Source organism: Lutra lutra, chromosome 3 (genome assembly GCF_902655055.1).
Source record: "Lutra lutra chromosome 3, mLutLut1.2, whole genome shotgun sequence".
Classification (NCBI taxonomy): Eukaryota; Metazoa; Chordata; class Mammalia; order Carnivora; family Mustelidae; genus Lutra; species Lutra lutra.
In genome coordinates this window covers 140,471,568-140,495,553 of record NC_062280.1, presented here as the reverse complement: position 1 = coordinate 140,495,553, position 23,986 = coordinate 140,471,568, and the positions used below count along the sequence as shown (strand labels likewise).

Sequence of the window (23,986 nt, the reverse complement as noted above, 5' to 3'; positions counted from 1 at the left end):
TTGCTTTTATGTGTGTATATTTGCTTGGACATTATCTTGTCAAATGGGGTACAGAGGAACTGCAGGAACTTACAGAAAAGAGAAAAAAATAGGAGAAGCATGTGGTCTCCATCTTCCTAGCATCTGAACACAGAATGAAGGAAAAGTCACCTGGTCTCAAGTGGAGCTTCTGAAAGTCAGTCAATTTTCTGGCAGTTAATTTCCAATCTGACTTAATATAGAAGCTTCCCATCAACTAATAAAGTGAGTGGGTTTTATTTTTATATTCTAAACACTTCATTTGGGGTTCCTGGGTGGCTTAGTCATTAAGTGTTTGCCTTTGGCTCAGGTCATGATCCCAGGGTCCTGGGATCAGCCCCACATCGGGCTCCCTGCTCAGCAGGGAGCCTGTTTTTCCCTCTCCCACTCCCCCTGCTGGGGTTCCCCCTCTCACTGTGCCTCTGTCAAATAAATAAATACAGTCTTAAAAAAAAAGAAAGAAAGAAAAAGAAACACTTTGTTCACTTACTACCTTCTACACCATTAAGGAAATATAATGTAAAAGTATATTAGTCAATTACAGAACTCCTATAAGAATCTTTAAAAAAAAAAAAAAAATAGCCTAGAAAGAAAGAGGTGATTCTCTCCTTTTTGTCTTCTATTTTCTAATTTTTCTACATTGAATATATAATATTTGTGGGGTTGGGGTTTTTTTTTTTCATTTTCTAAAAAGTACACCTTTGTAGTGAGGTATTTCAAATATATTTGTTCATTCATTTAATTCAACATACTTTTTTTTTTTTTTTCATTTATCAGAGAGAAAGAGAGCACAAGCAGGCAGAGTGGCAGGCAGAGGCAGAGAGAGAAACAGGCTTCCCACTGAGCAAAGAGCCCAGTGCAGTCCCAGGACAATGGAATCGTGCATGACCTGAGCCAAAGGCAGCAGCTTAACCGACTGAGCCACCCAGGGGCCCAATCAACCTACACTCTTGAGTGCCAAACCAAATGCCCATACTGTGACAGACTCTAGGGAATCACATATATTTTCAGTCTCAAAGAAGGGACAGTATTTCATGTGTCTATACTTAGTATGAGAAAAACAAAAACTAGTAATAAAAAAAGATTTCCAGGGGCACCTGGGTGGCTCAGCAGGTTAGAGCCTCTGCCTTCGGCTCGGGTCAATATCCCAGGGTCCTGGGATCGAGTCCTGCATTGGGCTCTCTGGTTGGCAGGGAGCCTGCTTCCTCCTCTCTCTCTGCCTGCCTCTCTGCCTACTTGTGATCTTTGTCTGTCAAATAAATAGATAAAAATCTTAAAAAAAAAAAAAAAAATTTCCAGCTGGCATAGGTAGAAGCGGCACAAGATGTTTTTCTGTGACTTTTGGGGGTAGGTTTTAGCTTAGTGAGAAAGAAATTTCTAGTACCTAGAGCTGAGATGTTTGCCTCTGCCCAGATGTTTCTAACTGGCTTCAGTTAGCACTATCCTAATCCCAGGAATAAGGAACTCATTAGCTGTGAAGGAGTAGGGGAGAGGCACAGAGTAGATGTTAAAGTCAATTAAAAAGTGGACAGAACAGGCATCAACCAATTTAAAATTATATCACTGGGTAGAATGTAACCCAAAGAAATAGCACTTTTCAATAAAGAAGTTCATGGTGTCACAGAAAAGGTAGAAAAAAATCTATACTTCCATTTCCTATAGACATAATTTACTTTGATCATCATAGCATCTGTTGCCAGACCACACACCTAGTCAGCTATTTGAACTTATTAAATATTTATAATCATAATCTCAAATAAAAATAGGACACATTTTGAAAATACAAGATGTAATGGTGCATTCTGACCCCTAAGTGTAATAAAGATGAAATCTGTCTTCCACCCCACTGCCAAGGCCACGGTTACAGACCTCTGCGGGTGTTTGGCAAATCCTGATACCAGGTTCTCTGCCTTGTCAAATGATGACAAAATACCTCTAAGAAGGTCACTAAAGTATATGCTTTAACTGGACATCTTGAACTCTCAGCCTACTGCTCTCTACCGTTTATTCTCTGTAAATTTATAAAACCAACCAGACCAGCCTTAAGTTCACTAATTATCCTTAATGCACCCTTCAGGTAGTACCATATTCATTCAGTTCCACAAACATTTATTACCGAGTGCCTACTATGTGCCAGGCACTACAGGGTACAGAGGTGAATAAGGACCAGTTTCTGCCTATGAGCAGCTTACAATCTGATGACACTTTGGTTCTTAACTTCGAGAAAACACACTAAACGCAAATTTCAGACTCCCCAAAGCCCGTTCATTCATAGATTCTCTAGAGATCCATGAATCCTAGATTAAGAATTCAATCCAGTGCAAAATCAACCATTCACAACCAAACACACAAACAAAAAGAGCCCAGACTGAGTTCTTCACACATGAATGAGTTATAATTAGACAAAGATAGAACTTCAGACCATACACAGATACGAATCATACAGCATCTTTGGCTGACAACAGGGTAGAGTTAGGGAGATAGCAAAGTGGGTTTTGAAAAAAATATATATGCTGACCTTGAGAAACCCCTGAAACTACAATATGGCGTCAGTCCAACTGGGTAGGACACTTTCTATTTCGACCCACAGTAGAGCTGCTTGGACTTCAGTTAATTTCTTTTCTTAGTTAAAAATGAAAGAAGAACAGCCATTTTTGAAACTATGAACACAGAACAAACAAGGAAGGCCAGCTTTCATTTTTTAGGGATCAGTCAGATCATGGATTCCCTAAATAGAAGTGAAATTACTCCTTTTCCTTGTCTCATGCAAGAAAAGCAGGGGGCAGGCCATGGGGAGTCGGAGGAGGTGGTTTCTGTTTTTTATTTTATGTTACCTCTGCATCGTATCTGACTGCAGCAGAGAACAGTGAAAAGGCATTCTCCACTGTAATTCCACGTTTGATAATGTGCTGACAAAGCTTTCTCAGTCGGTTTTCACAGTAAGATGTAGCCAAGTCCAAAAGACCTAAAAGCAAAAAGTATGGAAGGCTTAATTAATTTTATGATAATTTCCCATAATTTATAAACATGCATAATTTATTTCGGTGAAAAGAGTTATGTGGATAAATCAACAGAAGTTTCTTAGTGAATAACACTCTAAATTTTATTAAATAAACCCTCTTTTTCACTCCCTACCTCCCCCACCCCCAAACAGACCTCTCCTACACTCACTTTATGCATCTTCTTCTACAGTACAAAGGAAGGGGAATAAATAGAATTAACCCCTCATTTTACTTCTGAGATGAGATGTTATTTCATTAGCAATGTAATATTTCAGTATTAATAGATGAAAATAAGTCCATGGTCATAAATAAATGTATCCAAAATTATTAACCATCATTACTATACAACACTATTTTTAAAGACATTTATCTTCAAATATTGTCTAAAAACCAGTCAACCTGACACTTTTTACACTTCAGCACTGTAAGAACACAACAAGAGAGTTGTGTGACCACATGGCTTGGCCTGTCCCGCGGGCTGAGGTACCTATAGCATCTTCCGGCGGCAGGTCCACTGTGTCTGTGTAGAGGTACTGGAGAAAGGCACGGTATACTGGGTAAGAAAACTGGTCTATTTCTATCACCTCCTTCATATCCTCATTCCAGTAAGACTGGAACATGGACCGAAAGTGCTCACACCTAAACAGAACACAGAAAATTACCTATGAAGTTGCTGCGGTCAGGTAAGTATTACAGGCCTCCTTAACTATTCCTATCCTTGGGCCCACACACCCCAGGATCACGGATTTGCAGCTAGCAAAGGCTTTCACATTCACCATCTGCATATTTCCACTTTCATTTTTCGATGAGAACTATCAAATACTAAGAATTAGAAATGGAGCCTAGAAGTAAGTACCTAGCACTTCCAGTGTTCCACTGTCTCCATGTGGCAGACCTCATTCAGATCAAGTATTCTGCTCATGTGTTTTTCTTAAAAGTATTATAGAGAAATACATTTTAAACAATGAAATTAAAAGAAATTCAGAAATGATAGTTCAAATCTTTGACTGTATATCAGTATCATTCAAGTAATTTATTTGGTTTTTAATTTTCATGTAATCAACATATCCTTAAAATGGTTTTAAATGCTAACTGGATTACATTTAGGCTGATTATTATCCCATTACATGATAAATTTCCTTCTTTTCTGACACATCTTCAAAATAGCCATTAGTCCTATTTTGTTCTTCTGCTTTGACCTGCTCCCTTTCAATCTTCCCAAACCTGTTACCAACTTACTCACAAAATACATTCACTGGGAGAGTCACAGATTTAAAAAAAAAAACTTCAGTGGGTCTTTTTATGTTGTATTTGCATGGAAAAAGCCACCTGTATGAGGAACTGATTTCTAAATACTGGGTTTTCTTAAGTATGTCATTTACTTCAGTTTTAAAAAGTCACCTTTTCAAATCCTTTTAAAGATTTTTTTTTTTTTTTTTTTTTTTTGGACAGAGAGATCACAAGCAGGCAGAGAGAGAGGAGGAAGCAGGCTCCCCGAGAGAGCAGAGAGCCCGATGCGGGGCTCGATCCCAGGACTCCGAGATCATGACCTGAGCCGAAGGCAGCGGCTTAACCCACTGAGCCACCCAGGCGCCCCTCAAATCCTTTTAAAATGAGATATGGTTGTGCTCCCTTCGGCAGCACACATACTAAAATGAGATATGGTGTAAATAAACATAGATATTTTCAAAATCCATTCTCAACTAAAAATGGTTCCACCTACATAAGACATTACTTCATCTGAGAAGAGAAACAGTTGTCTAGGCAAGGAATGACAAATAAATGCGACAATTAAATGAAAGGAACAGACGGTTGACCACAGGTTCATGGAAAGGAACATTTCCAGTTCACCTGTTAATACTTTGGTTCAGATATTTACTCTCTCAATAATAACTGACATATGGCTTTGGGGTTCCCTTAAAATGTGTTATTTTGTAAAAAGATTTTCAACTAAATTTCAAAAGGGACTTATAAATGGCCACTTTAACTCCCAACAGTCTCACTTCATGTGCCTCTTTTTCAGTAATGGCAGCCTCAGGGCCCAAGAGTCCAAACCGTTATTAATAAATACAATCCTGTCATCATCTACTCTCTTTAAAGGACGTTTCTGTAATTGGGAATTAGATGTCCCTCAGGGTCAGAGGTTCACCACTCCTGACCGTGAGTTTTCTGCTTGAGGAAAAAGGAATCTTTAAGTGTAAAAGAAGATAAACACACTTTTCACTAAAAATCTTCTGTATTTTTTTTAAGCATGTAAATTTGTCAATGGAAATAAATACTCACCAGATCTTCATTTAAAACACAATACAGACAGTGAGCCTGAACGGCTCAGTAGGACTCTGGATTTTGGCTTAGGGTCGTGGGATCAAGCGCAACATCACCCAGGGTGGAGCCAGTTTGGGATTCTCTCTCCCTCTCCCTCCGCCCCTCTTCCCACCCTGGCTCAGAGCGTGCACTCTTTCTCTCAAAAAAAAAAAAAAAAAAAAAAAGAGGAAAAAAAACGCCAACACAATACAAATATTCACATTACCACATCATGCCTTTTCAAAAAGGCAGGACTGCATACTCACATACACATGCAAAACTCTTCAGTAATGCATGGATCCCATTCACAAAAATACTAAGTTGTACCATTTCTCTCTACTGCCAAGGCTATTCCTTATCAGTCTCCATTTTGTGGGCTAACAAAAAAAATGGAGATTGCAACAACAAAAGGTTATTAATGTCTTTAAGTTCACACAAAAATACCTGATTTTCAAAACAGCCTTATGGACATGGATATATTTCCCATCAATTCGAAACTTCAGATCAGCAGTTTCTGGACTATCAAATTCTTTCTTCAGTGATTCGGCAACTGTTAAAAAGTCTTCGTGCTCTGAAAGCAACAAACACGTTATTAATACAAAAGGCTCAGGAAACATGCTAGAGATATGAAAGACTTCAAAAAAATAACCATTAGCATGATAGATAATTCCATCAGATTTTTTTCAAGAGTTCATGCCTTATTTGACAAATCAATTTCACTGTATCAAAATAAGTACTTTGAGTCTTTAAACTACCAAAAATAGTAGTTGGAAAAGCCAATTACCAGTCTTACGTACCAAGTCAGACATTTTATTAATTAATTTATTTATTTTAAGATTTTATTTATTTATTTGACAGACAGAGATCACAAGTAGGCAGAGAGGCAGGTAGAGAGAGGAGGAAGCAGGCTCCCCACGGAGCAGAGAGCCCGATGCGGGGCTTAATCCCAGGACTCCGGGATCATGACCCAGGCCGAAGGCAGAGGATTTAACCCACTGAGCCACCCGGGCGCCCCAAGTCAGACATTTTAAAACGTATATTTTGGGGCTGCCTGTGTGGCTCAGTCAGTTAAGCATCTGCTTTCAGCTCAGGTCATGATCTCAGGGTCCTGGGACTGAGCCCCACAACAGACTCCCTCTCCCACTTCCCCTGCTTGTGCTCACTCTTGCTTTCTCTTAAATGAATCTTTAAAATGTGTATTTCTTAAAAGAATAAAAAGTTAAAGGCAGTCCACGATTATATAAATACTTACTTAAAACTTTGGTTGTTCTCTTCACAGACTAAGAATTTATCAATTTTCCCTGACTGAAACACCAAGAACATCTTTGCTCTGCTTTGGGGTAGTTTCAAGGCGCTAGTAAATTCAACTGAAGTTGTGCCAAGAAAGAACGTTAGCAGTGAAGTGGTAATGCCATGCAGTCATGTTCTTAGACAAAGAAACCCTGCTTCCTAGGTTTGTGGAATCTCAACATCCCTCTTAATCCTAAAGATTAATGTACAAACAATAATCCTTACCTACTATCTAAAAACAGAGTAAACTGACTTAGTAACCACGTATACTCAAAGGGACCAGTTCGACAAAAAGCTGATCACGCCGCCTGGTAAGAACCACTGCAATGATTATTTGTAAGTCGAACCGTGACCTCATGAAGAAAAGTAAAGGCACTTACACAAATTAGGTGACACTTTCCTGTGCCGTCTATGCACGGACAAAGGAAAACAAGTAGAAGGCTAATAGGAAAACAAAAAGAGTTCCAGAGATCACTGGCAATGAATGCAGGTGCTGCGACAGGTTTCAACCGCCCTTAGGATGAGAACAGGGCTCTCGCAGCAGCCGGCTGCTCTTGGAGGAGGGACATCTGCTAAAACCAAGGCTGAAACTTAACAAAGAAGCTTACCCAGGAGCTTAACTATCAGAACCTCCCAAGGAAATGGCATTTGTCTAAGCCCTCCCCTGGGCTCCCACAATGTAGAGCTCTCTTGGCTGTGGAGGAAAGTGGACACTCTCTAAATATCAGGCTTTCCCTGACCCTATAACCTGGATCCCTGGGAAATAAAAGAAAGGAAATGACTAAGATGGGCACAGAATCCAGGTATCGAGAGTGCTACCCCACCCACTCACAAAGTAGCTTCGTATCGGTGCCTCCACTTCTGCATCAGTCCTAAGGCCTGACTAACCCTTTGGCTTTCAATTAGCAATAATCGCGCCTCGGATAAACCTCATTGGCTACGATACTGCCACTGTGCAAAGCTACCCTTTGGCTTTCAGCAACCAAGACAATACTGCCTTTCAGAAAAAAAAAATTCTTCAGAGGTGTTTCTTAACCCGCTGCTCTCTTTCTAACACTCAGCTGAGGTGGTAAACTTTCTGACTTTTGGTAGATGGGAAAGAAGTACCTTTTCCAAACTTAACATTAAAAAATGTTACAACTTTTGTTCTGAAAAGGATGTCTTTTCAGGATTAGGATTCTGAGAGGCAAGTACCTGGAGAAGCCCTTTATAAACAGGTCCAGGTTAAGGAGCACATGGGATTCTGAAGACGGACACAGTGTTTGGCTGTACATGCTACACATATGTGTGATTATGGCCAAACAGTCCCATTGTGGAAACTAATTTTTTCAAATCACAACATTCACTGCAAAAAAATATGGCAGGTGGACCTGGGTGGCTTGATCAGTTAAGCGTCCGACTCTTGATGCTGGCTCCAGTTATGATCTCAGGATCACGAGATCGGACCCATGTTGGCTCCATGCTGGGTATGGAGTCTGCTTGAGATTTTCTCTCTCCCTCTCCCTCTGCCCTTCCCACTCTCCACACATTCTCTCTCTTTAAAAAAAAAAAAAAAGTCTATATTGTATTATAATTAAAGAACCTGAAAATGTTCAACTTATTTCACTTTAAATTGAGTAGCAGCTTAACTCTTACCAAACATACTCTTGCTCCCATGCCCATAAACACAGGTCACCCAATGATGAGACAACCACGCTAGCTGTCTGACACACCTGATGACACAAGGTTACTCAAACAAAGATTTGCACACAAATATTTCTAACAGCACTAGTCACAACAGCCGAAGGTGGAAACAATCCAAATATCCGTCAAGAGATGCACGGAAAAACAAGGTTTGGTCTATACGTACAACAAAATTTCATCCAGCCATACAAATGAAGAATTAATGTGTACTACAACATGGGGGAGCCTCAAAAACATTAAGTAAAAGAAGCTAGACCCAAAAGGTCACATCTCATAGGATTCCCTTTATAGAAAATATCCAGAATAGGTAAATCCTTCGAAAGTAAAAGCAAAGATGTGACTGCCAGGGATAGGGGAAGGGAGAATGGGGAGTGACTGCACAACAGGCACAAGGGTTTCGTTTCATTCAGGGAAATGAAAATACTTCAGAACTTGATATAAATGGTAGTCACACAGCACTGTGGCCGTACTGAATGCCTCTGAACTGTACACTTTCAAATGGTTAACTTCATGGACGTAAATCTCACCTCAATTAAAATGAAAGCAATGAATGGGAGAAAACAGTAAGTCCCTATAATATTTTATAACATACAAATAAATTTTATTATGCAAATCTATTTTGAGGAAAGGAATTACAGCTATTGGAGAATAAAACATTCTAGGACCTGAAAGTGCCCACAATCAGCAACTACAGAAACATTAATAGGGTGGTCAGCTGCTAACACGGCTCTTCCCCGGGTGGAAGGAGCCCTGAGCTTTCTCACCCACGGACAGGAGGCGCCACGAGACGGCAGGCGTGGCAAAGCAGGCGAACACGTCATCGGTGCAGGAGAAGTGGGTGAGGTGGGGCAGGATCACCGACTGGCCCCGGCACTGGCCCCACATGTACACGTGCCCGCCCTGGGTCTTGGCCGCCGACGTGTGTGCAGAGTGGCAGGCCGCAATCTCTACGACCCTGGAAAGTTTTAAGAAAAATATATGTCATTTCTTTATCACAAAAGCCAAGAGCACACCACACAAGGTAGATAAGGGGGTCATGCTGACAGCACCACAAAAAACAGCCCAGGATTGAGGGATATTAGTTATCAGGTCATAAGAACACAACTGAAAGGTCACAACAAGAGTACTGTGCTCTTCCCTTGCTTGTCACCTCACTTCTCATCCTAACCTCATTCTGAATTAGGATAAATAACAAACACTGTTGAGGACAACTTGGAAAAAGGGACTAGAAACTAAAGTAGATGAGGAAAGTGGACAGAGGCAAAATGTCCTGACATTTCGGGGGGACTTAGACAGTAGCAAAAAAAAAAAAAAAAAAAAAAAAAAAAAAATAGTGTCTTCAAAATACCATTTCCTTGATACAACTTATTCTCTCAACCCCTAAATAAGCACTGGCCTCAGGGTAATGGACTCTGAACATCCTAATCCAAATGGACATCAAGCCAGACTTATATTTCTCAGTATGCTTCTTTAGACAAGGTCCTACAATCAGAAGACAACCCTCTAAAACTTAGTGGGTAAGGACTCACAATTTGGCTGAATAAACAAAGCATTATTCCAGTGATATCCATTAAATCAAATCAATATTTAAAGATATTGTCCTTGGGGCGCCTGGGTGGCTCAGTGGGTTAAGCCTCTGCCTCGGCTCAGGTCATGATCTCAGGGTCCTGGGATTGAGCCCCGCATCGGGCTCTCTGCTCAGTGGGGTGCCTGCTTTCCCTCCTCTCTCTCTGCCTGCCTCTCTGCCTACCTCTGATCTCTGTCTGTCAAATAATTTAAAAAAAAAAATTTTTTTTTTTAAATTTAAAGATATTGTCCTTTTAAGAGATTTTATTTATTCAGAAGTTGTTTTACTTGGCTCAACGGAAAAGTCAGAACTACACTCTGAGTTTCTATATGGTGACAGACCCTATTTCACTCCCCTACTAGATGGGTCACAGGAAGGCCGTAAGAATTACACCAATACGCATTAATGCCTATCAATCACAGGAGGTTATTTTAGAGAGCTACGTAAGAATCTTATCAACCTCATGTTCACTCTGGCTGCTACTCAAACTCTTATTCAAAATGACAATGTAAAGAGGGTGCCTGGGTGGCTCAGTGGGTTAAGCCTCTGCCTTCAGCTCAGGTCATGATCTCAGGGTCCTGGGATCGAGACCCGCATGAGGCTCTCTGCTCGGTGGGGAGCCTGCTTCCCCCCTCTCTCTCTGCCTGCTTCTCTGCCTACTTGTGACCTCTCTCTCTCTGTCAAATAAATAAAATCTTTAAAAAAAAAAAAATGACAACGTAAAGAAACAGAAGAGTTACAAAAGCTAAACCCCATAGCTCAACACACAGAGCCCCAAGTCCAAAACCACACACAGAACCCTGAGACACGGTACAGCCCAGTTACCTTTCTTTCTCCACCATGATGTGGGCCGGGCTTAGCAGGTTATTTTTATTGCCAGTTCCCAGCTGCCCATAGGTGTTAGCTCCCCAGGCATAGAGCAAGCCCTCATCTGTTAGTGCTAGAGTGTGTGCATAGCCGCAGACAATCTGCAAGTAAATTTAAATGGTTACCATCAACAGGAAAACGGGAAAGGCAGGAGAAACATCTACTTAAAGACCACAGCCAGCTTCTGCAGAATGCCAATTCATCATCAGTTATGGACTGACATTCTCTGGAACATTAAAAAAGCATTAGAAAAGCCCAAGACTGAGACTCCTAGAGTTTTCCAATCGTTTTTTTTTTTTTAACTTGTCAAGACTGATGTGTCACCACCATGGTGTTTCTCCTCAACATGGGAATTTAGAGAAGATGAAACTGTAAATGTGGAAGATGAAGGCACATAGTATTGTTCTCCAAGTCAGGGCAGGGGAGCTGGAGGTGAGCAGCAGCGCAACCCAGCACACATACCTGGTTCACACACACGCTGTGCAAAGCCGCCACTCGCACAGGGGTCAGCTGATTGCCATTGTTTCCCAAGCCTAGCTGACCATTGCCATTGTAACCCCAGCCATATACCTTAGAGAAAGAAAGGGGGAGAACAGGCTTTTAAAACTGTTAGTCAGAGGGAACGTATAAAAATGCCGTTCACCTAAACAAATCAGGTATACTTTTCCACTTCCAACACCCACACTCTATGTGATCCCACAAGGAATCTCCAAACAAGATATTTTGGGGGTGGGGATGACAGAATTTGGCATGAGTTCCTATGCTGTCACCTACTGTTTGGATAGCCTTGGGGCAAGTCATTTAATCTTGTTTTATACATGAGGAAGCTGATGCTCATTAACAATTATGAAGCACTCTTATATGTCAGGACATGATAAAAGGTACTAGGAATAAGTTTTTGGTCACAGTTTAACAGGAAAGATGGACAACTGCAAACTTTTGCAGTCAGGTGGTGAGTGCTATCCTAGAGATACAATCAAGTCACTACAAAAGCAGAGCAGAGAAAGGACTTAGCTATAGAAAGACAGCTTAGGAACAACCTTCAGAAAGCAGATTTGAGCAGAGATAAATGGAAGTGAATGCATTCCAGGGAGAGAGCACAGAATGTTCTAGAAGCAGGTTCTAAACAGGAGCAGGCAGGTGTACCAGAACAGGTCCAGCACAGTGGCAGGGCTGAAGACTAGAATGAAAAGCAAAGGCCAATGGGGTGAAGTACGGAAACACATACTAGGGAAAGTAGAATGCATCTATGGGCCTTTCACACATCTTGGAAAGATCGTGCTGGCTCCACATAAAGGGGACCGGACTATCTAAGACTAGAAGCGGGACAGTCATTCAGGAGATATGTGTTTCTCATTAGCACACAGATGAGCCCTGCTGAGGGTCTAAACTAAGGCAAAGACAGGGGGAACCAGAGAGAAGGAACAGACAGGAAAGAGGTTAAGAAGACGATGTAATAGAATGTGGCGACCCCTTCACTCTCTGGAGAGGGAGTCATCAGCTGAAAGTAGCGGAGCTGGAGACAGGTTTGCCAGCAGTGGTAAAGGTTTAGAATGGCAAGTGTGGGACACAGGACAAAGCACTGACCAGGAACAGACTATAGGTTTGGTCAAATGAGAAACCTGAAATGTCTGGGGGCACCAGGACAAGGCAGAGCAAACAGATGGATGGGGCTTTTCAGGGCAATGTGACAGAAGGGGAAGGAGGACAGAGAATTTAAGATACAGCAGGAGATGGTTAAAAGCACTTTCCATAACATAAGTACAACAGGTTTTAACTTTCTGCAGAGAAATTTGGCTATAGCTATCAACAACTTTAATGGCATAACCTCTGACTCAGAAATCTTATTCCTGTGAACTTATTCTACAGAATACTTGCAGAAGTGTACAGAGATATACAGTAACACAGGAAGTCAGTGCTACAGTGTTTATAATAGCAAAAATTTAGAAACATTTGCAATATCCATTACTAGATTTTTGGGTGTGGGTCATCCAATAGGAAAACTAAGTAGCCATTATAATGGAAAGCAGCTATAAATGGTCTGATAATAGATTCAGGTAAACATCTGTCTTGTTAGCAGGAAAGCTGCAGACTAGCAGAGAAGAGCAGTAACCTATAATGATCCCATTTTTATAAAAGACAGTTATATTTACCCATACAGAATTGTTTATAGGGAAAAACCCAAAAGGATATTCATTAAACTATTAATAAGACTGGAGAAAAGGCACTCACTTTTTACTTTATGTGTTTCATCTCCTTTTGTTTGTGAAAATAACCACATAATAATATTTTTTAAATTTATTTTTAAAAATAAAGGAAAAGTAAAGAATACTGAGATGGAGAATGTCCAATGACTATCCCAAGAAATTCTGAAAACATCCAAGATGACATCAGGATTGATTCAAAAAATAAGTTCACACTTCTGGTGAACATGGCCTGAGGAAGAGACTCATCAAATCACTACGCTGTACACCTGAAACTAATGTAAAATTGTGCACTGACTATACTTCAATTAAAAAAACAAACAAACAAAAACAAGCGCATATATACAGAGAACAGATTGGTGGTTTCTAGAGGTGGGGGCAGAAGAGCACAGGCAAAATGGGTAAAGGGGGGCCAAAAAGTACAAACTACCAGTTATAAAATAAGTAAGTCATCGGGACGTAATGTACAGCATGGTGACTACAGGTAGTAATACTGTATTGTGTATCTGAAAGCTGCTTAGAGAATCATCTTAAAAGTTCTCATCACAAGGAAAAAACTGCATGGTGACAGATATTAACTAGACTTACTGTGGTGATCTTTAGTTATATACAAACATTGAATCATTACACTGTACACCTAAAACTAACATAATGTATGCCAATTATGCCTCAATAAAAATAATTTAAAACAGTAAGTTAACATAGGTGAGTATTCAGAAAACTCCAAAGCACTCTAGCACTGCAATGCATACATACCCCACATCTGTAGCCAAAGACAATCTTTGCGGGGTGCCTGGGTGCCTCCGGTCATGATCTCCAGGTCCTGGTTAAGATTAAGCCCCACCCCCCCACCCCGCCCCACCCCTCCACTTCTTGGCTCCCTGCTCAGCAGGGAGGCTGCTTTGCCCTTTCCCTCTGCCCCTCCCCTGCTTGTGCTCTCACAAGCTCTCTTTCTCTCACTCTCAAATGAATAAAATCTCAAAGACATATCTTTGCATAATTTTTCTCAACTAAGACATTGACAGATTGGTAACAGGCCTATTTAAGTAGAAGTTACAACCAGAATAATTGTACAGAAATAACCATCAGCTCAAAGGTAGCCACGGTAAAGGATCACTAAAAGTTGAGTTTTTAAAAGTAGCCAACAACAACTGGCACAAAAAATTCCGCTCCTGTAAGTAGCTTCCTCCTGCCAACAGAGTCCAGATGCAGGCGCACTGGAGTCCGTCGCTGCTGACAAACATCACCAGTTAACTTGACAGAGGGCACACTTGATGTCTTCATTGGATAAAAGAGGTAGTATCAAATTCTTCACTACAGTAAATCACAAATACCTATGAACACCAAACTACCTGGGGTCTCACAAAAAAATAAAATTGAGACATATGAGTATCTTTACTTACAGATTAATCTTAGAATTAAAAATTCATACTGAGGAGCAAACACCCTCTAGGTACCCCTCAATCAGTAACCAGTTAACTACCCACGAAACTATAAAACAAAGCACTTTTCCTTCCGTGATCGCATACATGCTCCTCATGCAGAAAATGCTATTTAACGAGAGAGGAGGTGAGGACAGAGGACGGGGCGCGGGCGGGCGGAGAAGCGGAGTGCAGAGAGAGCTCACCTCACCATTGTCCAGAACAGCCATGGATGAGGTCTGACCACAAGCAATGCCAACCACCCTCTTAATATGTAAACAGTTTGTAACTTTGCGAGGAGTTGGTTGATTTGTTGTAGATCCTGATCCCACCTGGCCACAGTTGTTATAGCCCCAAGCGAATACCTACACAAAACAAGGGGGAAAGAATGAATTACTAGTAACAGGGTGAACATTCTACCTCTAACACACATTAATAATCATAAAATAAAAATAAATCCACTTAATGAATATTTACAATGTGCTACATGGCTCTACATACTTTCTGGGCACCATTACCATCTTTAATTTTCATCGTCATCCTGAATAGTGACCCTGGGCCTGGGGTAGATACTATTATCACCCACATTTTCTACACGGAAATGGAACCCGAGAGGTTAAGTGGCTTACTTGAGGTTCTACCAAGTAAGCAGTAAACATGGAATGGGAACCCAAGAAGTGTAGCTGTGCTCTTAACCATGACACTGTACTGCCTCTGTCATATGACAGCCATATATGATTTGTCTGGCATCAGTAAGAAATAGAGCATATACCACATAAGTAGCAGGGAGAGGAAAAGTCTGCTTAACTCTTTGAACACAGATACTCTTTTTTTTCCTTCACGGGAAGCTTTAAAGCCCTACAATGCTTCTCCCTGTCTCACTAATTGCCAAAACTGAGTGTTACATAACCTTTCCTGATGACTCATGGCCATCACAATTATAATTACCAACCACAGTTACAGGTCATAACACTGTAAGGCTCACAAGTACCAAAGAGGTGTCTGTCCCTACAGAAATGACACCAGGTTGTTAGGCTATTCTGGGTACTGTCTTCTCTGAGTTTTCATTCACTGTCAGCTCCAAGCAACTCCCCTCCTCAAATGCACCCTGTGCACCTTTGGCCTATGATTTGCCATTAGGTGAAAACCAGATTTCTAAAGAGACCCAAGTAAATCTCTAAGCTAGTTAAAATCTAGTAACAAAGATGAAAAACAAAACAACAACAAAAAAAAATCACTTCATGTTAATTACCAACTAAGCCTATCAAATAAGAGTGTGACCAGAGAGAATAAGGGGAGGGTGGATGCCAGCAGCCTAGGAAAGAACTTCCTCCAACACTAGAATTTCTAGGGACCTCCACCCCTTTCACTTGCCCTGACAATGGTCCTCCCACATCCTGAAGTCTGGCTTCCACAATCTTTCCTTGGTCAACACTTCCTATCTCTGCTTACATGGTCTGATACTGCCCAAGGCAACCAGAGCAAAACCTATGGCTGGAGCCTTAAAAGAATATGCAGTAGAGGTTCATTTCACAGGTACAAAAGAAATAAGTGCAACACTTCCCGAGGGTGAGTTCACGGGAGCATCTGGTATAATAAGGCAAATATTTAGCACAATTATCCAAAGTAGCATATTGGCTTACAGTTAAATAAGCCAGGATTCCAGGCTGTACAAATTAGGGAATTCTAATTTTAATATTCTTCTGGCACTTCTTCTCAAGTATCTCAAGTCCCTTGCAGTGCAACTGCCTTTTATTTAAAAATGAGGAGTAGGGGGGATGCCTGGGTGGCTCAGTTGGTTAAGCAGCTGCCTTCGGCTCAGGTCATGATCCCAGCGTCCTGGGATCGAGTCCCACATTGGGCTCCTTGTTCTGTGGGGAGCCTGCTTCTCCCTCTGCCTCTGCCTGACACTCTGTCTGCCTGTGCTCGCTCTCTCTCTCTCTCTGAAGAAAACAAAAAAAAAAAAAAAAAAAAAAATGAGGAGTAGGGTTCCAATAATCAAAATCATAGCAGCAAACTACAGATTCGGGGCATAAGACCCAGGTGCTAGGCCTAGTCCCAGCACATCCCAGCTGTGAAACCTTGATCTCATTCAGTTTCTCTGGTTTCTTCACCCGTAACCTGACCCACATAATAAAATCACTGTTAACATCACTGACGGATTTTATTTTCAATACTTTTTTTTTTTTTTTTTTTTTTTTTTTGACAGAGAGATCACAAGCAGGCAGAGAGAGAGGAGGAAGCAGGCTTCCCGAGAGAGCAGAGAGCCCGATGCGGGGCTCGATCCCAGGACTCCGAGATCATGACCTGAGCCGAAGGCAGCGGCTTAACCCACTGAGCCACCCAGGCGCCCCACTGACGGATTTTAAACGGGAGAACAGAATGATCTGTGCTTTAGAAGTCACAGGGAGTATGGGCACCTGGATGGTGCAATCAGTTGGGCATCTGACCCTTGGTTTCAGCTTGGGTCAGGATCTCAGGGTCCCGAGACTGAGCCCCACATTGGACTCCTTGCTCGGTGTGGAGTCTGCTTGATATTCTCTCTCCTCCCTCTGCCCCTCTCACTCATGCTCTAAAATAAATAAATCAATCTTAAAAAAAAAAAAATTACAGGGGGCAGAAAAGTAGTAATACTTAACAGGTAGACCAATTAAAAAGCTATAGAATAGGGGCACCTGGGTGGCTCAGTGGGTTAAGGCCTCTGCCTTCGGCTCAGGTCATGATCCCAGGGTACTGGGATTGAGCCCCGCATCGGGCTCTCTGCTCCGCAGGGAGCCTGCTTCCTCCCCTCTCTCTCTCTCTGCCTGCCTCTCTGCCTACTTGTGATCTCTCTCTGTCAAATGAATAAAACTAAAAAAAAATAAAATAAAATAAATAAAAAATTTAAAAAGCTATAGACTAAAAGAGACCATGGCAATAGCCCAGGCTGACAGCAAGGTCTGACCTCAGGTTATAGAGATAAAGAGAAACAAAATGAGACAAAAGATTAGAAGGTAGAATCAATAAGATCAGAAAACTTTATGATAAGTAAGCAAAGAACTTGGGGGTGAAAAAGTGGTACAGTAACCTATTGGAATGTTGGTAAAGTTATTTTCTATGACATCATTACATTTGCCAAAAAAAAAAAAAAAAAAACAGACCTTAATGGATGGGGTAGTTAAAAAACAAAAACTAAAGGACAGACCACTGTCATACACATCTGATTTACAGTCTTAGCAAAGAGCAGGAGACTCAACTGCCTTAAGGCTTAGTCTACTGCTATCAAAAGGGTGGTCCTCATCCCATAGGTTATATTAGAAAAAGAATGTGTTCCCACATGTTTTTAGTTGTACACATAGGGCTACTATGTTTACACTATCCCAGATATAAATAGGGTCATTATTTACTTTTTAGGTTGTTAGCAAAAGGTGTTAACAGCCTAAATATCCATCAACAGATAAATGGACAAACAAAATATGGCATACACATATACAGAGTATTATTCAGCCTTAAAAAGGAGAGAAATTCTGACACATATGCCAAAACGGACAAACCCTGACAACATTATGCTCAGTGAAATAAGGCAGTCATAAAGGATGAACACTGCATGGTTCCACTGCAATGAGCTACCTAGAGCTGTCAGACTCATGGAGACAAAATGGTGTTCACCCGGAGCTGGGAGGGAGAGGGAGAGCTAGTTTGGTAGGTGCAGCTTCGGCTCTGCAAGATAGAGTTCTGCAGATGGATGGTGATGCTGGTTGCATAACAATGTGAATATACTTAATGTCACTGAACTGACATTCAATAGATCACATGGATATAAAAATACATACACATATTTTATAAAAATATAAAATTTGCCATCCTAACCCATTTTAAGTGGTTAAAGAGCCCATGGCAATAGTCCAGGCATATGATAAAATGGTTGCGGGAAGTGGCTCTCACACATCCTGAGGCCTGGCTTCCTCAATTCTTAAAAATGGCTAGGACGGCAATTTTATATTACGTGTATTTTACCACAGTTTAAAAATAAAGAATAAAAGCAGGGTACTTACCTCTCCATCAGCTGCCAGAGCCATTGAATGATGTGAGCCACAAGCTACTTCAACCACTTGCTTGATCAAGAGATTGGTACAGACTTGGATGGGAGCAATGCCTTGGTTGGTCGTCCCATTCCCAAGCTGGCTATATCCATTGTGGCCCCAGGCATAAACAACTCCATCTATACGAGATGGCCACACACAAAGAATCAACTCCAAGAAGGAATGGTAAGTCCTGTACTTCCTTCCCCAGACTTTGCACAACTTATTCTCCAACCTTAATTTCTTTCACACTGCCTCCTTCTCCCTATAAAGTAACCACTGATGAAGGGAAGGGAAAGAGGGACAGATGAGAAAACCAGATAGAAAAACCTAGAATCATTCAAGAAAGGACCTGACACAAATAAGAGATCAGCTTTATGGTCAAAAGTCAGTTTGATATACAAAAATTAGACCATCTGAACACAGTGATTCATCTCAGTAGTTTCCATATCAGGTACCATGCAAAAGGCAAAAGACATAAGAAAGCTCACCATTATCAGTCTTTACTATCATTTTACCAAATACCAAGTCTCAGGGAACCACTGAGGGTGTGTGTGTGTGTGTGTGTACACACGCATTGTGCACACACAACTCTCACAAAGTACAGAGGAAAGAGATATACTTTTTGTATAAACTACACACAAAAATGCAAGAGCTTTCCTCATGCAGACTATAATTGGCAAAAAATCTGGCTCCATTCTTCTCTAATGACTTTATCTTTTTGGGACTCTGACAGAGGTAACTTCTTTGTTTCCTCTCTAGAAGTAACACTATTTTGTGCATTTCCTTCTACAGCAAGCCTAAGTGTCAAGAGCAGAGATCTCCAAGTTACACACTCTCCTCGTATCTTTCCCATGGTAATAAAACATCCTGCCCTATTAAGGACAATCTAGACCTGGAAATGATGATATCCAAGAGCAAAGCAGAAATCTAAGTGTTACTGTCAGGCTGTTGTCTCGCTGAAATGGTCCCTAAGCAACCAGGGAAAGGTAGGTTTCTGATTATCTAATCCAGAATCTAATCTTCTGTTTCTCACAAGAGGTTTTCCCTATTACAAAAATTATGACAGAAACCATAAATGGGAAAATTCATCCTAAAAATATTGACACTATAGATTGAAAAAGTGTAACACCTAAAAAAAAAGTCCATGATATTATGTTAAAGTTACATCAGGTGATAGAAATGTCCAAACTTATAAGTGTTTTCATTCCTAAGAGACAGAAAAATAGACCTGAACAGATAAAAATATAGCCCTTGTTCTTGGATAGTAACACTCAGTATCAAAAAGATGGTAGTTTTTCCTATGCAAATATTAAATTTGAAATAATAGCAATAAAATGACTTAAGTTACTTTCTGGTACTAGACAAACTGATTAGAAAGTTCAGTGGTAAGAACACAAGAATAAATAGAAAAATTCAAAGAAAAGAAGTGAGAGGACAGCTGGCTCTACCAGTTATTAAAACCTATAAAAAGTTTCTAAAACTAAAATTAATACTAGGACATGAACAGATAGACAAACCAGTGAAATGGAACTGAAGCTCTAGAAATAAGCCAACGGCATACAGAAATAAAAGCTATGTCATTTCGGGAAGAAAGGACTTTTTACAAGTTGGTTGAAATAATTGGTTATGTTGAAAAATGAGATTCATTCCTCATACCATGATAACTTCCCAGTGAATCAAATATTTAAATGTGAAAAATAAAACTATACAATGGGTATTAAGGAGGGCTCGTATTCCATGGGGCACTGGGTGTTACAGGCAAACAATGAATCATGGAACGTTGCATCAAAAACTAATGATGTACTGTATGCTGACTAATATAATACAATTTAAAAAAATAAAACTATACGAGAATTAGAAGGAAAGAATTGGTGAATTCTTCCATAATCTGGGAATAGGGAAACTTTCCTATGACTCAAAATCTAGAAGCAATAAAAAGAGTGATAAATCTACTTAATATGTTTTTTAAAACTTTACATGGAAAAAACACCATGAACAAAGAAAAAAATGAAATATTAGGAAAAAATACTTCTAATTTATATTACTAGGAGATGATGTCTGTATAATAAAAAGAGCTTCTAAAAATATAAAAGAAAAAGACCAAGAACCCTCTAGAAATATGAACTGATGGTTCACAATGAAAGAAATGTACATGACTCCTAACCATATGAAAAGATACCCTCACTCTTAAGAGGAAAAATGAAAATTCAGAAGCTGGGACTCCTACTCACCAAAGCTACCACCTAGCTTCTACCATTGCCGGAAGCCCGCCATGTCAGTAACAAAGATTAATGCCGAGTCCCTGGCACAGCATCACCCTTTAAAAGAGACCGACTACCTACTTCGTAATAGCTGACTATTAACAAGCTGACTCCAATTGACTCCATCCTGGAAGAAGCAGCCATTCGTACTAACAGAAATCAACACATAATCCAGATAAAGGTTTCCTGCACACAGGGCCTGAGCTAGCACAACTATATGAGGGCTTACAGAGTATCTGACCCCAGCAAAACTGCTCATTAGACCAAGGCAAAAGAGGTGCAGCAGTGCTCACATGACCACGGGGCTTCCGGTCCTATCTCATGAACAGCAACGTGCAACAGATGCCAGCTGGACACAGCGATGACAAGCCGGCTGAAGGTACAGCTAAGGCATCAGCCTCACCATGTGAGGACGGGACGCTAAGCTCCAAGGTACAGATTCTAAACCAATGACCACTAAATGGTGCTGTTTCCCTAAGAGGTAGAGTATGTGGGTCCCGGAACCACAGTGGATTATATGAGTGACCCTACTGACCATCACTCCCAGGGACCGACTTGGGGAATCTGTGCTTCCTGTCCCTGAAATTAGAGGTTCTGTAGGTTTAGAAGTCCTGGTTCACTAAGTAGAAACACTTCCACTAACGGACACGGCAAGAATTCCACTGAATGGCACTCTGTGTTCCTCTAGTCAAAGGATCAAAAGGAAAAAAAAGGAGTCAACCTGTTGGCAGGGGCAACTGACCCAGTCAGCAGGAAGAGGAAGGACTGCTGGTATATACTGGGGGCAAAAGAGGAATATGCTTGGCAAGTAGGTGAAAGGTGGTACTTTGGGTGCCCACTTGCCCAACAGTGACGGCAAATGGAAATGCACAGTAGCCATAGCCAGAGTACAGCATGGTTAGGGGCTTGCATCCCTCAAGCATGAGCATCTAGGTCACACAATTAGGTTAGCCCCCTGGGCCAGATGCTACCCAAATAAGAAGGGAACCTAGAAGGAGCGCTAGAGGATGGAGGAGCTGAGTATCCATGTGGCCATGAGACTAGCTGCGGCAGGAGGCAGTGAATTATCCCACCAGGAGTCTTCACTAAGTCTTCCCTAGGAAAAGAGGCCCTCCAGAACCCTGGAGGAGCTATCCCCAAAACCTGTCAGAAGACATGGATCTGAGTGGTGCATGGAAGAGAATGAATGAATGCTATGCTGTGTCACCCAGATGCTCCCTCGGAATTAAGGACCTTATTCTCCAGATGCTGGGACTGCTGCCGGCTGCCTGTTCTCAGCCATTGGTCCTCTCCAGATTTGCCCTTGGCAATCACCTTCTTGTGATTATTATTATTACATTATTATTATTATTATTACTATTATCACATTATTTTACTATCTTAAAATAGTATATATGTATACATGTTTCTTCCCTTTTTACTTGATGAAGCATAGGAAGAGTGAGCTTCCTGAGATGGCTCTTAGTCCCAGCTCCCCAGGAAGCTTTCAAAGCAACCCCATCCAACCCCATCAACTTCCCCAGCCCTGCTCTTGCCACAGTCTCTGAATGACCAAGGATCAAGCTTCAGAATCATGTTAGGGTGAAGAGATGAGCAAAATTACCAATGGATGAGACAGTGAAACCAACTAGGATAGAAGGGAAAGTGAGGAGTGGGAAGGGCCCAGGAAAAGGCAAGCACAGAGGGAGGAAGCAAGGAAGCATCCCATAAAGTTCTGACCTTTAAGGAAACCCAGCCTTCAGAGACTAGAAGTAGAGTTGGAGGAGTGGTCAGAAACAACTAATTTTATAAGTAATCTAATTTAATATTGCTTCAGAAGACAGAAAAAGAAATCCACAAGCTCTAGGTCTATGTGTAAAGTAATAAAATGAATACTGATCTTCAGAGTATCACCAGATGGGACTAGATTTTTTTTTTTTTTTTTTTGAGGAAAGGCAGACTGCCACATAGCACCTTGTTTGGCCGTGTCTAGGGTCTTGGAAGCTTGACTACCCTATGTTCTCCTACAAATGGACTTTGAGAGCTTGTTTGGAGGTTCTAGTGGGGAGTACAGCTACGTATGCCCCGGACTTCCTCTATTGGGGAAGGCAGTCCTCTCCAACTGAGCACACAGCTTCAGGAGGGACGTACATGGAGCAGTGAAAGAGGAAGGGGACACCCACCTACCTAGCCAGAGCAGCTGTATCAACCCTGGTGATCAACAGGGTGACAGATGTGGCAGCCAGATCATGCTCACATCCTAGATTTTCAATTTAATAATGTAGCACTGACCTTTTGGAAAGAGCACAAAAGTCAGTGAAGTGTGGAAAACTGAACACGTTTTTATCTTTACTCCTTCCTTAAAACCTACCGAAATATAGTGAAGGGAGCAATTAAAAAAAAAAAAGGCATAAACAATCAAGGACAGAAAAGAACAATAAACGAGAAAATACAATAGGAGAGATGATGACAAAATTTTGGAAGACGGAAGGCAGATAGATGTGGTTAGTAACGCCGTTGACCAGAGAAGGTGACACCTACAACTGCAAAAGAAGCAGCCAATTACAACTGGGATCTCAGGAAGGCCCAGGGATTGGAGGGACCCGACACCACAGGAGATGTAAGGGCAGGTGTAACCAAAAACAGAAGCACTTACACCCCAAATCCTCATCCTCTTGCTGTGGGGTCAGACAACTACCCCTTCCCAACACTGGTATAAGACAAGAGACCTACAGCATTTACTTGCTGTGAATTTCTTGCTGTAACTGCCCTGAAGCCCACCTTCTCCCTGTGCCCAACCTCCCTCCCTTCCTTCTCCCACATAATACGACAAAGAAAATGAGCTAGGAAAATAATCCAGAAAGGCCCTGATGACAGCCTTGAGGCACCGTAGTAAGGAAAGAAGTGGAAGGCCACATAGTGAATAGTAAGATCCCTGTCCTTCCCCTGCTCATGGAAACCTGTCAAAAAAAAAAAAAAAAAAAAAAAAAAAAACCTGTCCAGGTCAGGAATCTGGAAGGTTCCACTCTACAGAAGCTTATATACTGACACTGAGAGAATCCCTAATGAAACAGTTGCTATCTCCCTGAAGTGAAGCTTGGCACTTGAGAAGCCCATGAATCCAGAGTTCCCAGCACGTGTATTAGCACGTGGGTCTCACCTGCAGACAGACAGACAAGATCACCAAACATTTCAAGAAAGCCCCTAACAAGGAAAGTCAGAGACTGGGGCACCTGGGTGGCTCAGTGGGTTAAAACCTCTGCCTTCGGCTCAGGTCGTGATCCCAGGGTCCTGGGATGGAGCCCCGCATCAGGCTCTCTGCTCAG

At 41.3% G+C, this 23,986-nt stretch overlaps 1 protein-coding gene and 1 non-coding gene across 10 annotated transcripts in view; both read right to left on the bottom strand.

Moving 5' to 3' along the window:
• Positions 1-23,986, bottom strand: part of RCBTB1 (RCC1 and BTB domain containing protein 1) — a 52,819-nt gene that overhangs the window by 5,686 nt on the left and 23,147 nt on the right. For all 9 annotated transcript variants that reach the window (XM_047723369.1, XM_047723374.1, XM_047723367.1 and 6 more), the window contains 8 exons: positions 18,391-18,557; positions 14,563-14,721; positions 11,194-11,301; positions 10,690-10,832; positions 9,062-9,252; positions 5,769-5,895; positions 3,508-3,659; positions 2,853-2,983 (listed from right to left, as the gene is read on the bottom strand). In XM_047723369.1, coding sequence (XP_047579325.1) covers positions 2,853-2,983; positions 3,508-3,659; positions 5,769-5,895; positions 9,062-9,252; positions 10,690-10,832; positions 11,194-11,301; positions 14,563-14,721; positions 18,391-18,557 — 1,178 coding nt within the window. The remainder of the gene's footprint in view (positions 1-2,852; positions 2,984-3,507; positions 3,660-5,768; positions 5,896-9,061; positions 9,253-10,689; positions 10,833-11,193; positions 11,302-14,562; positions 14,722-18,390; positions 18,558-23,986) is intronic.
• On the bottom strand, positions 7,436-7,577 carry LOC125096530 (U4 spliceosomal RNA). The gene has a single exon (XR_007126220.1). It is a non-coding gene; the product is annotated as a U4 spliceosomal RNA (small nuclear RNA).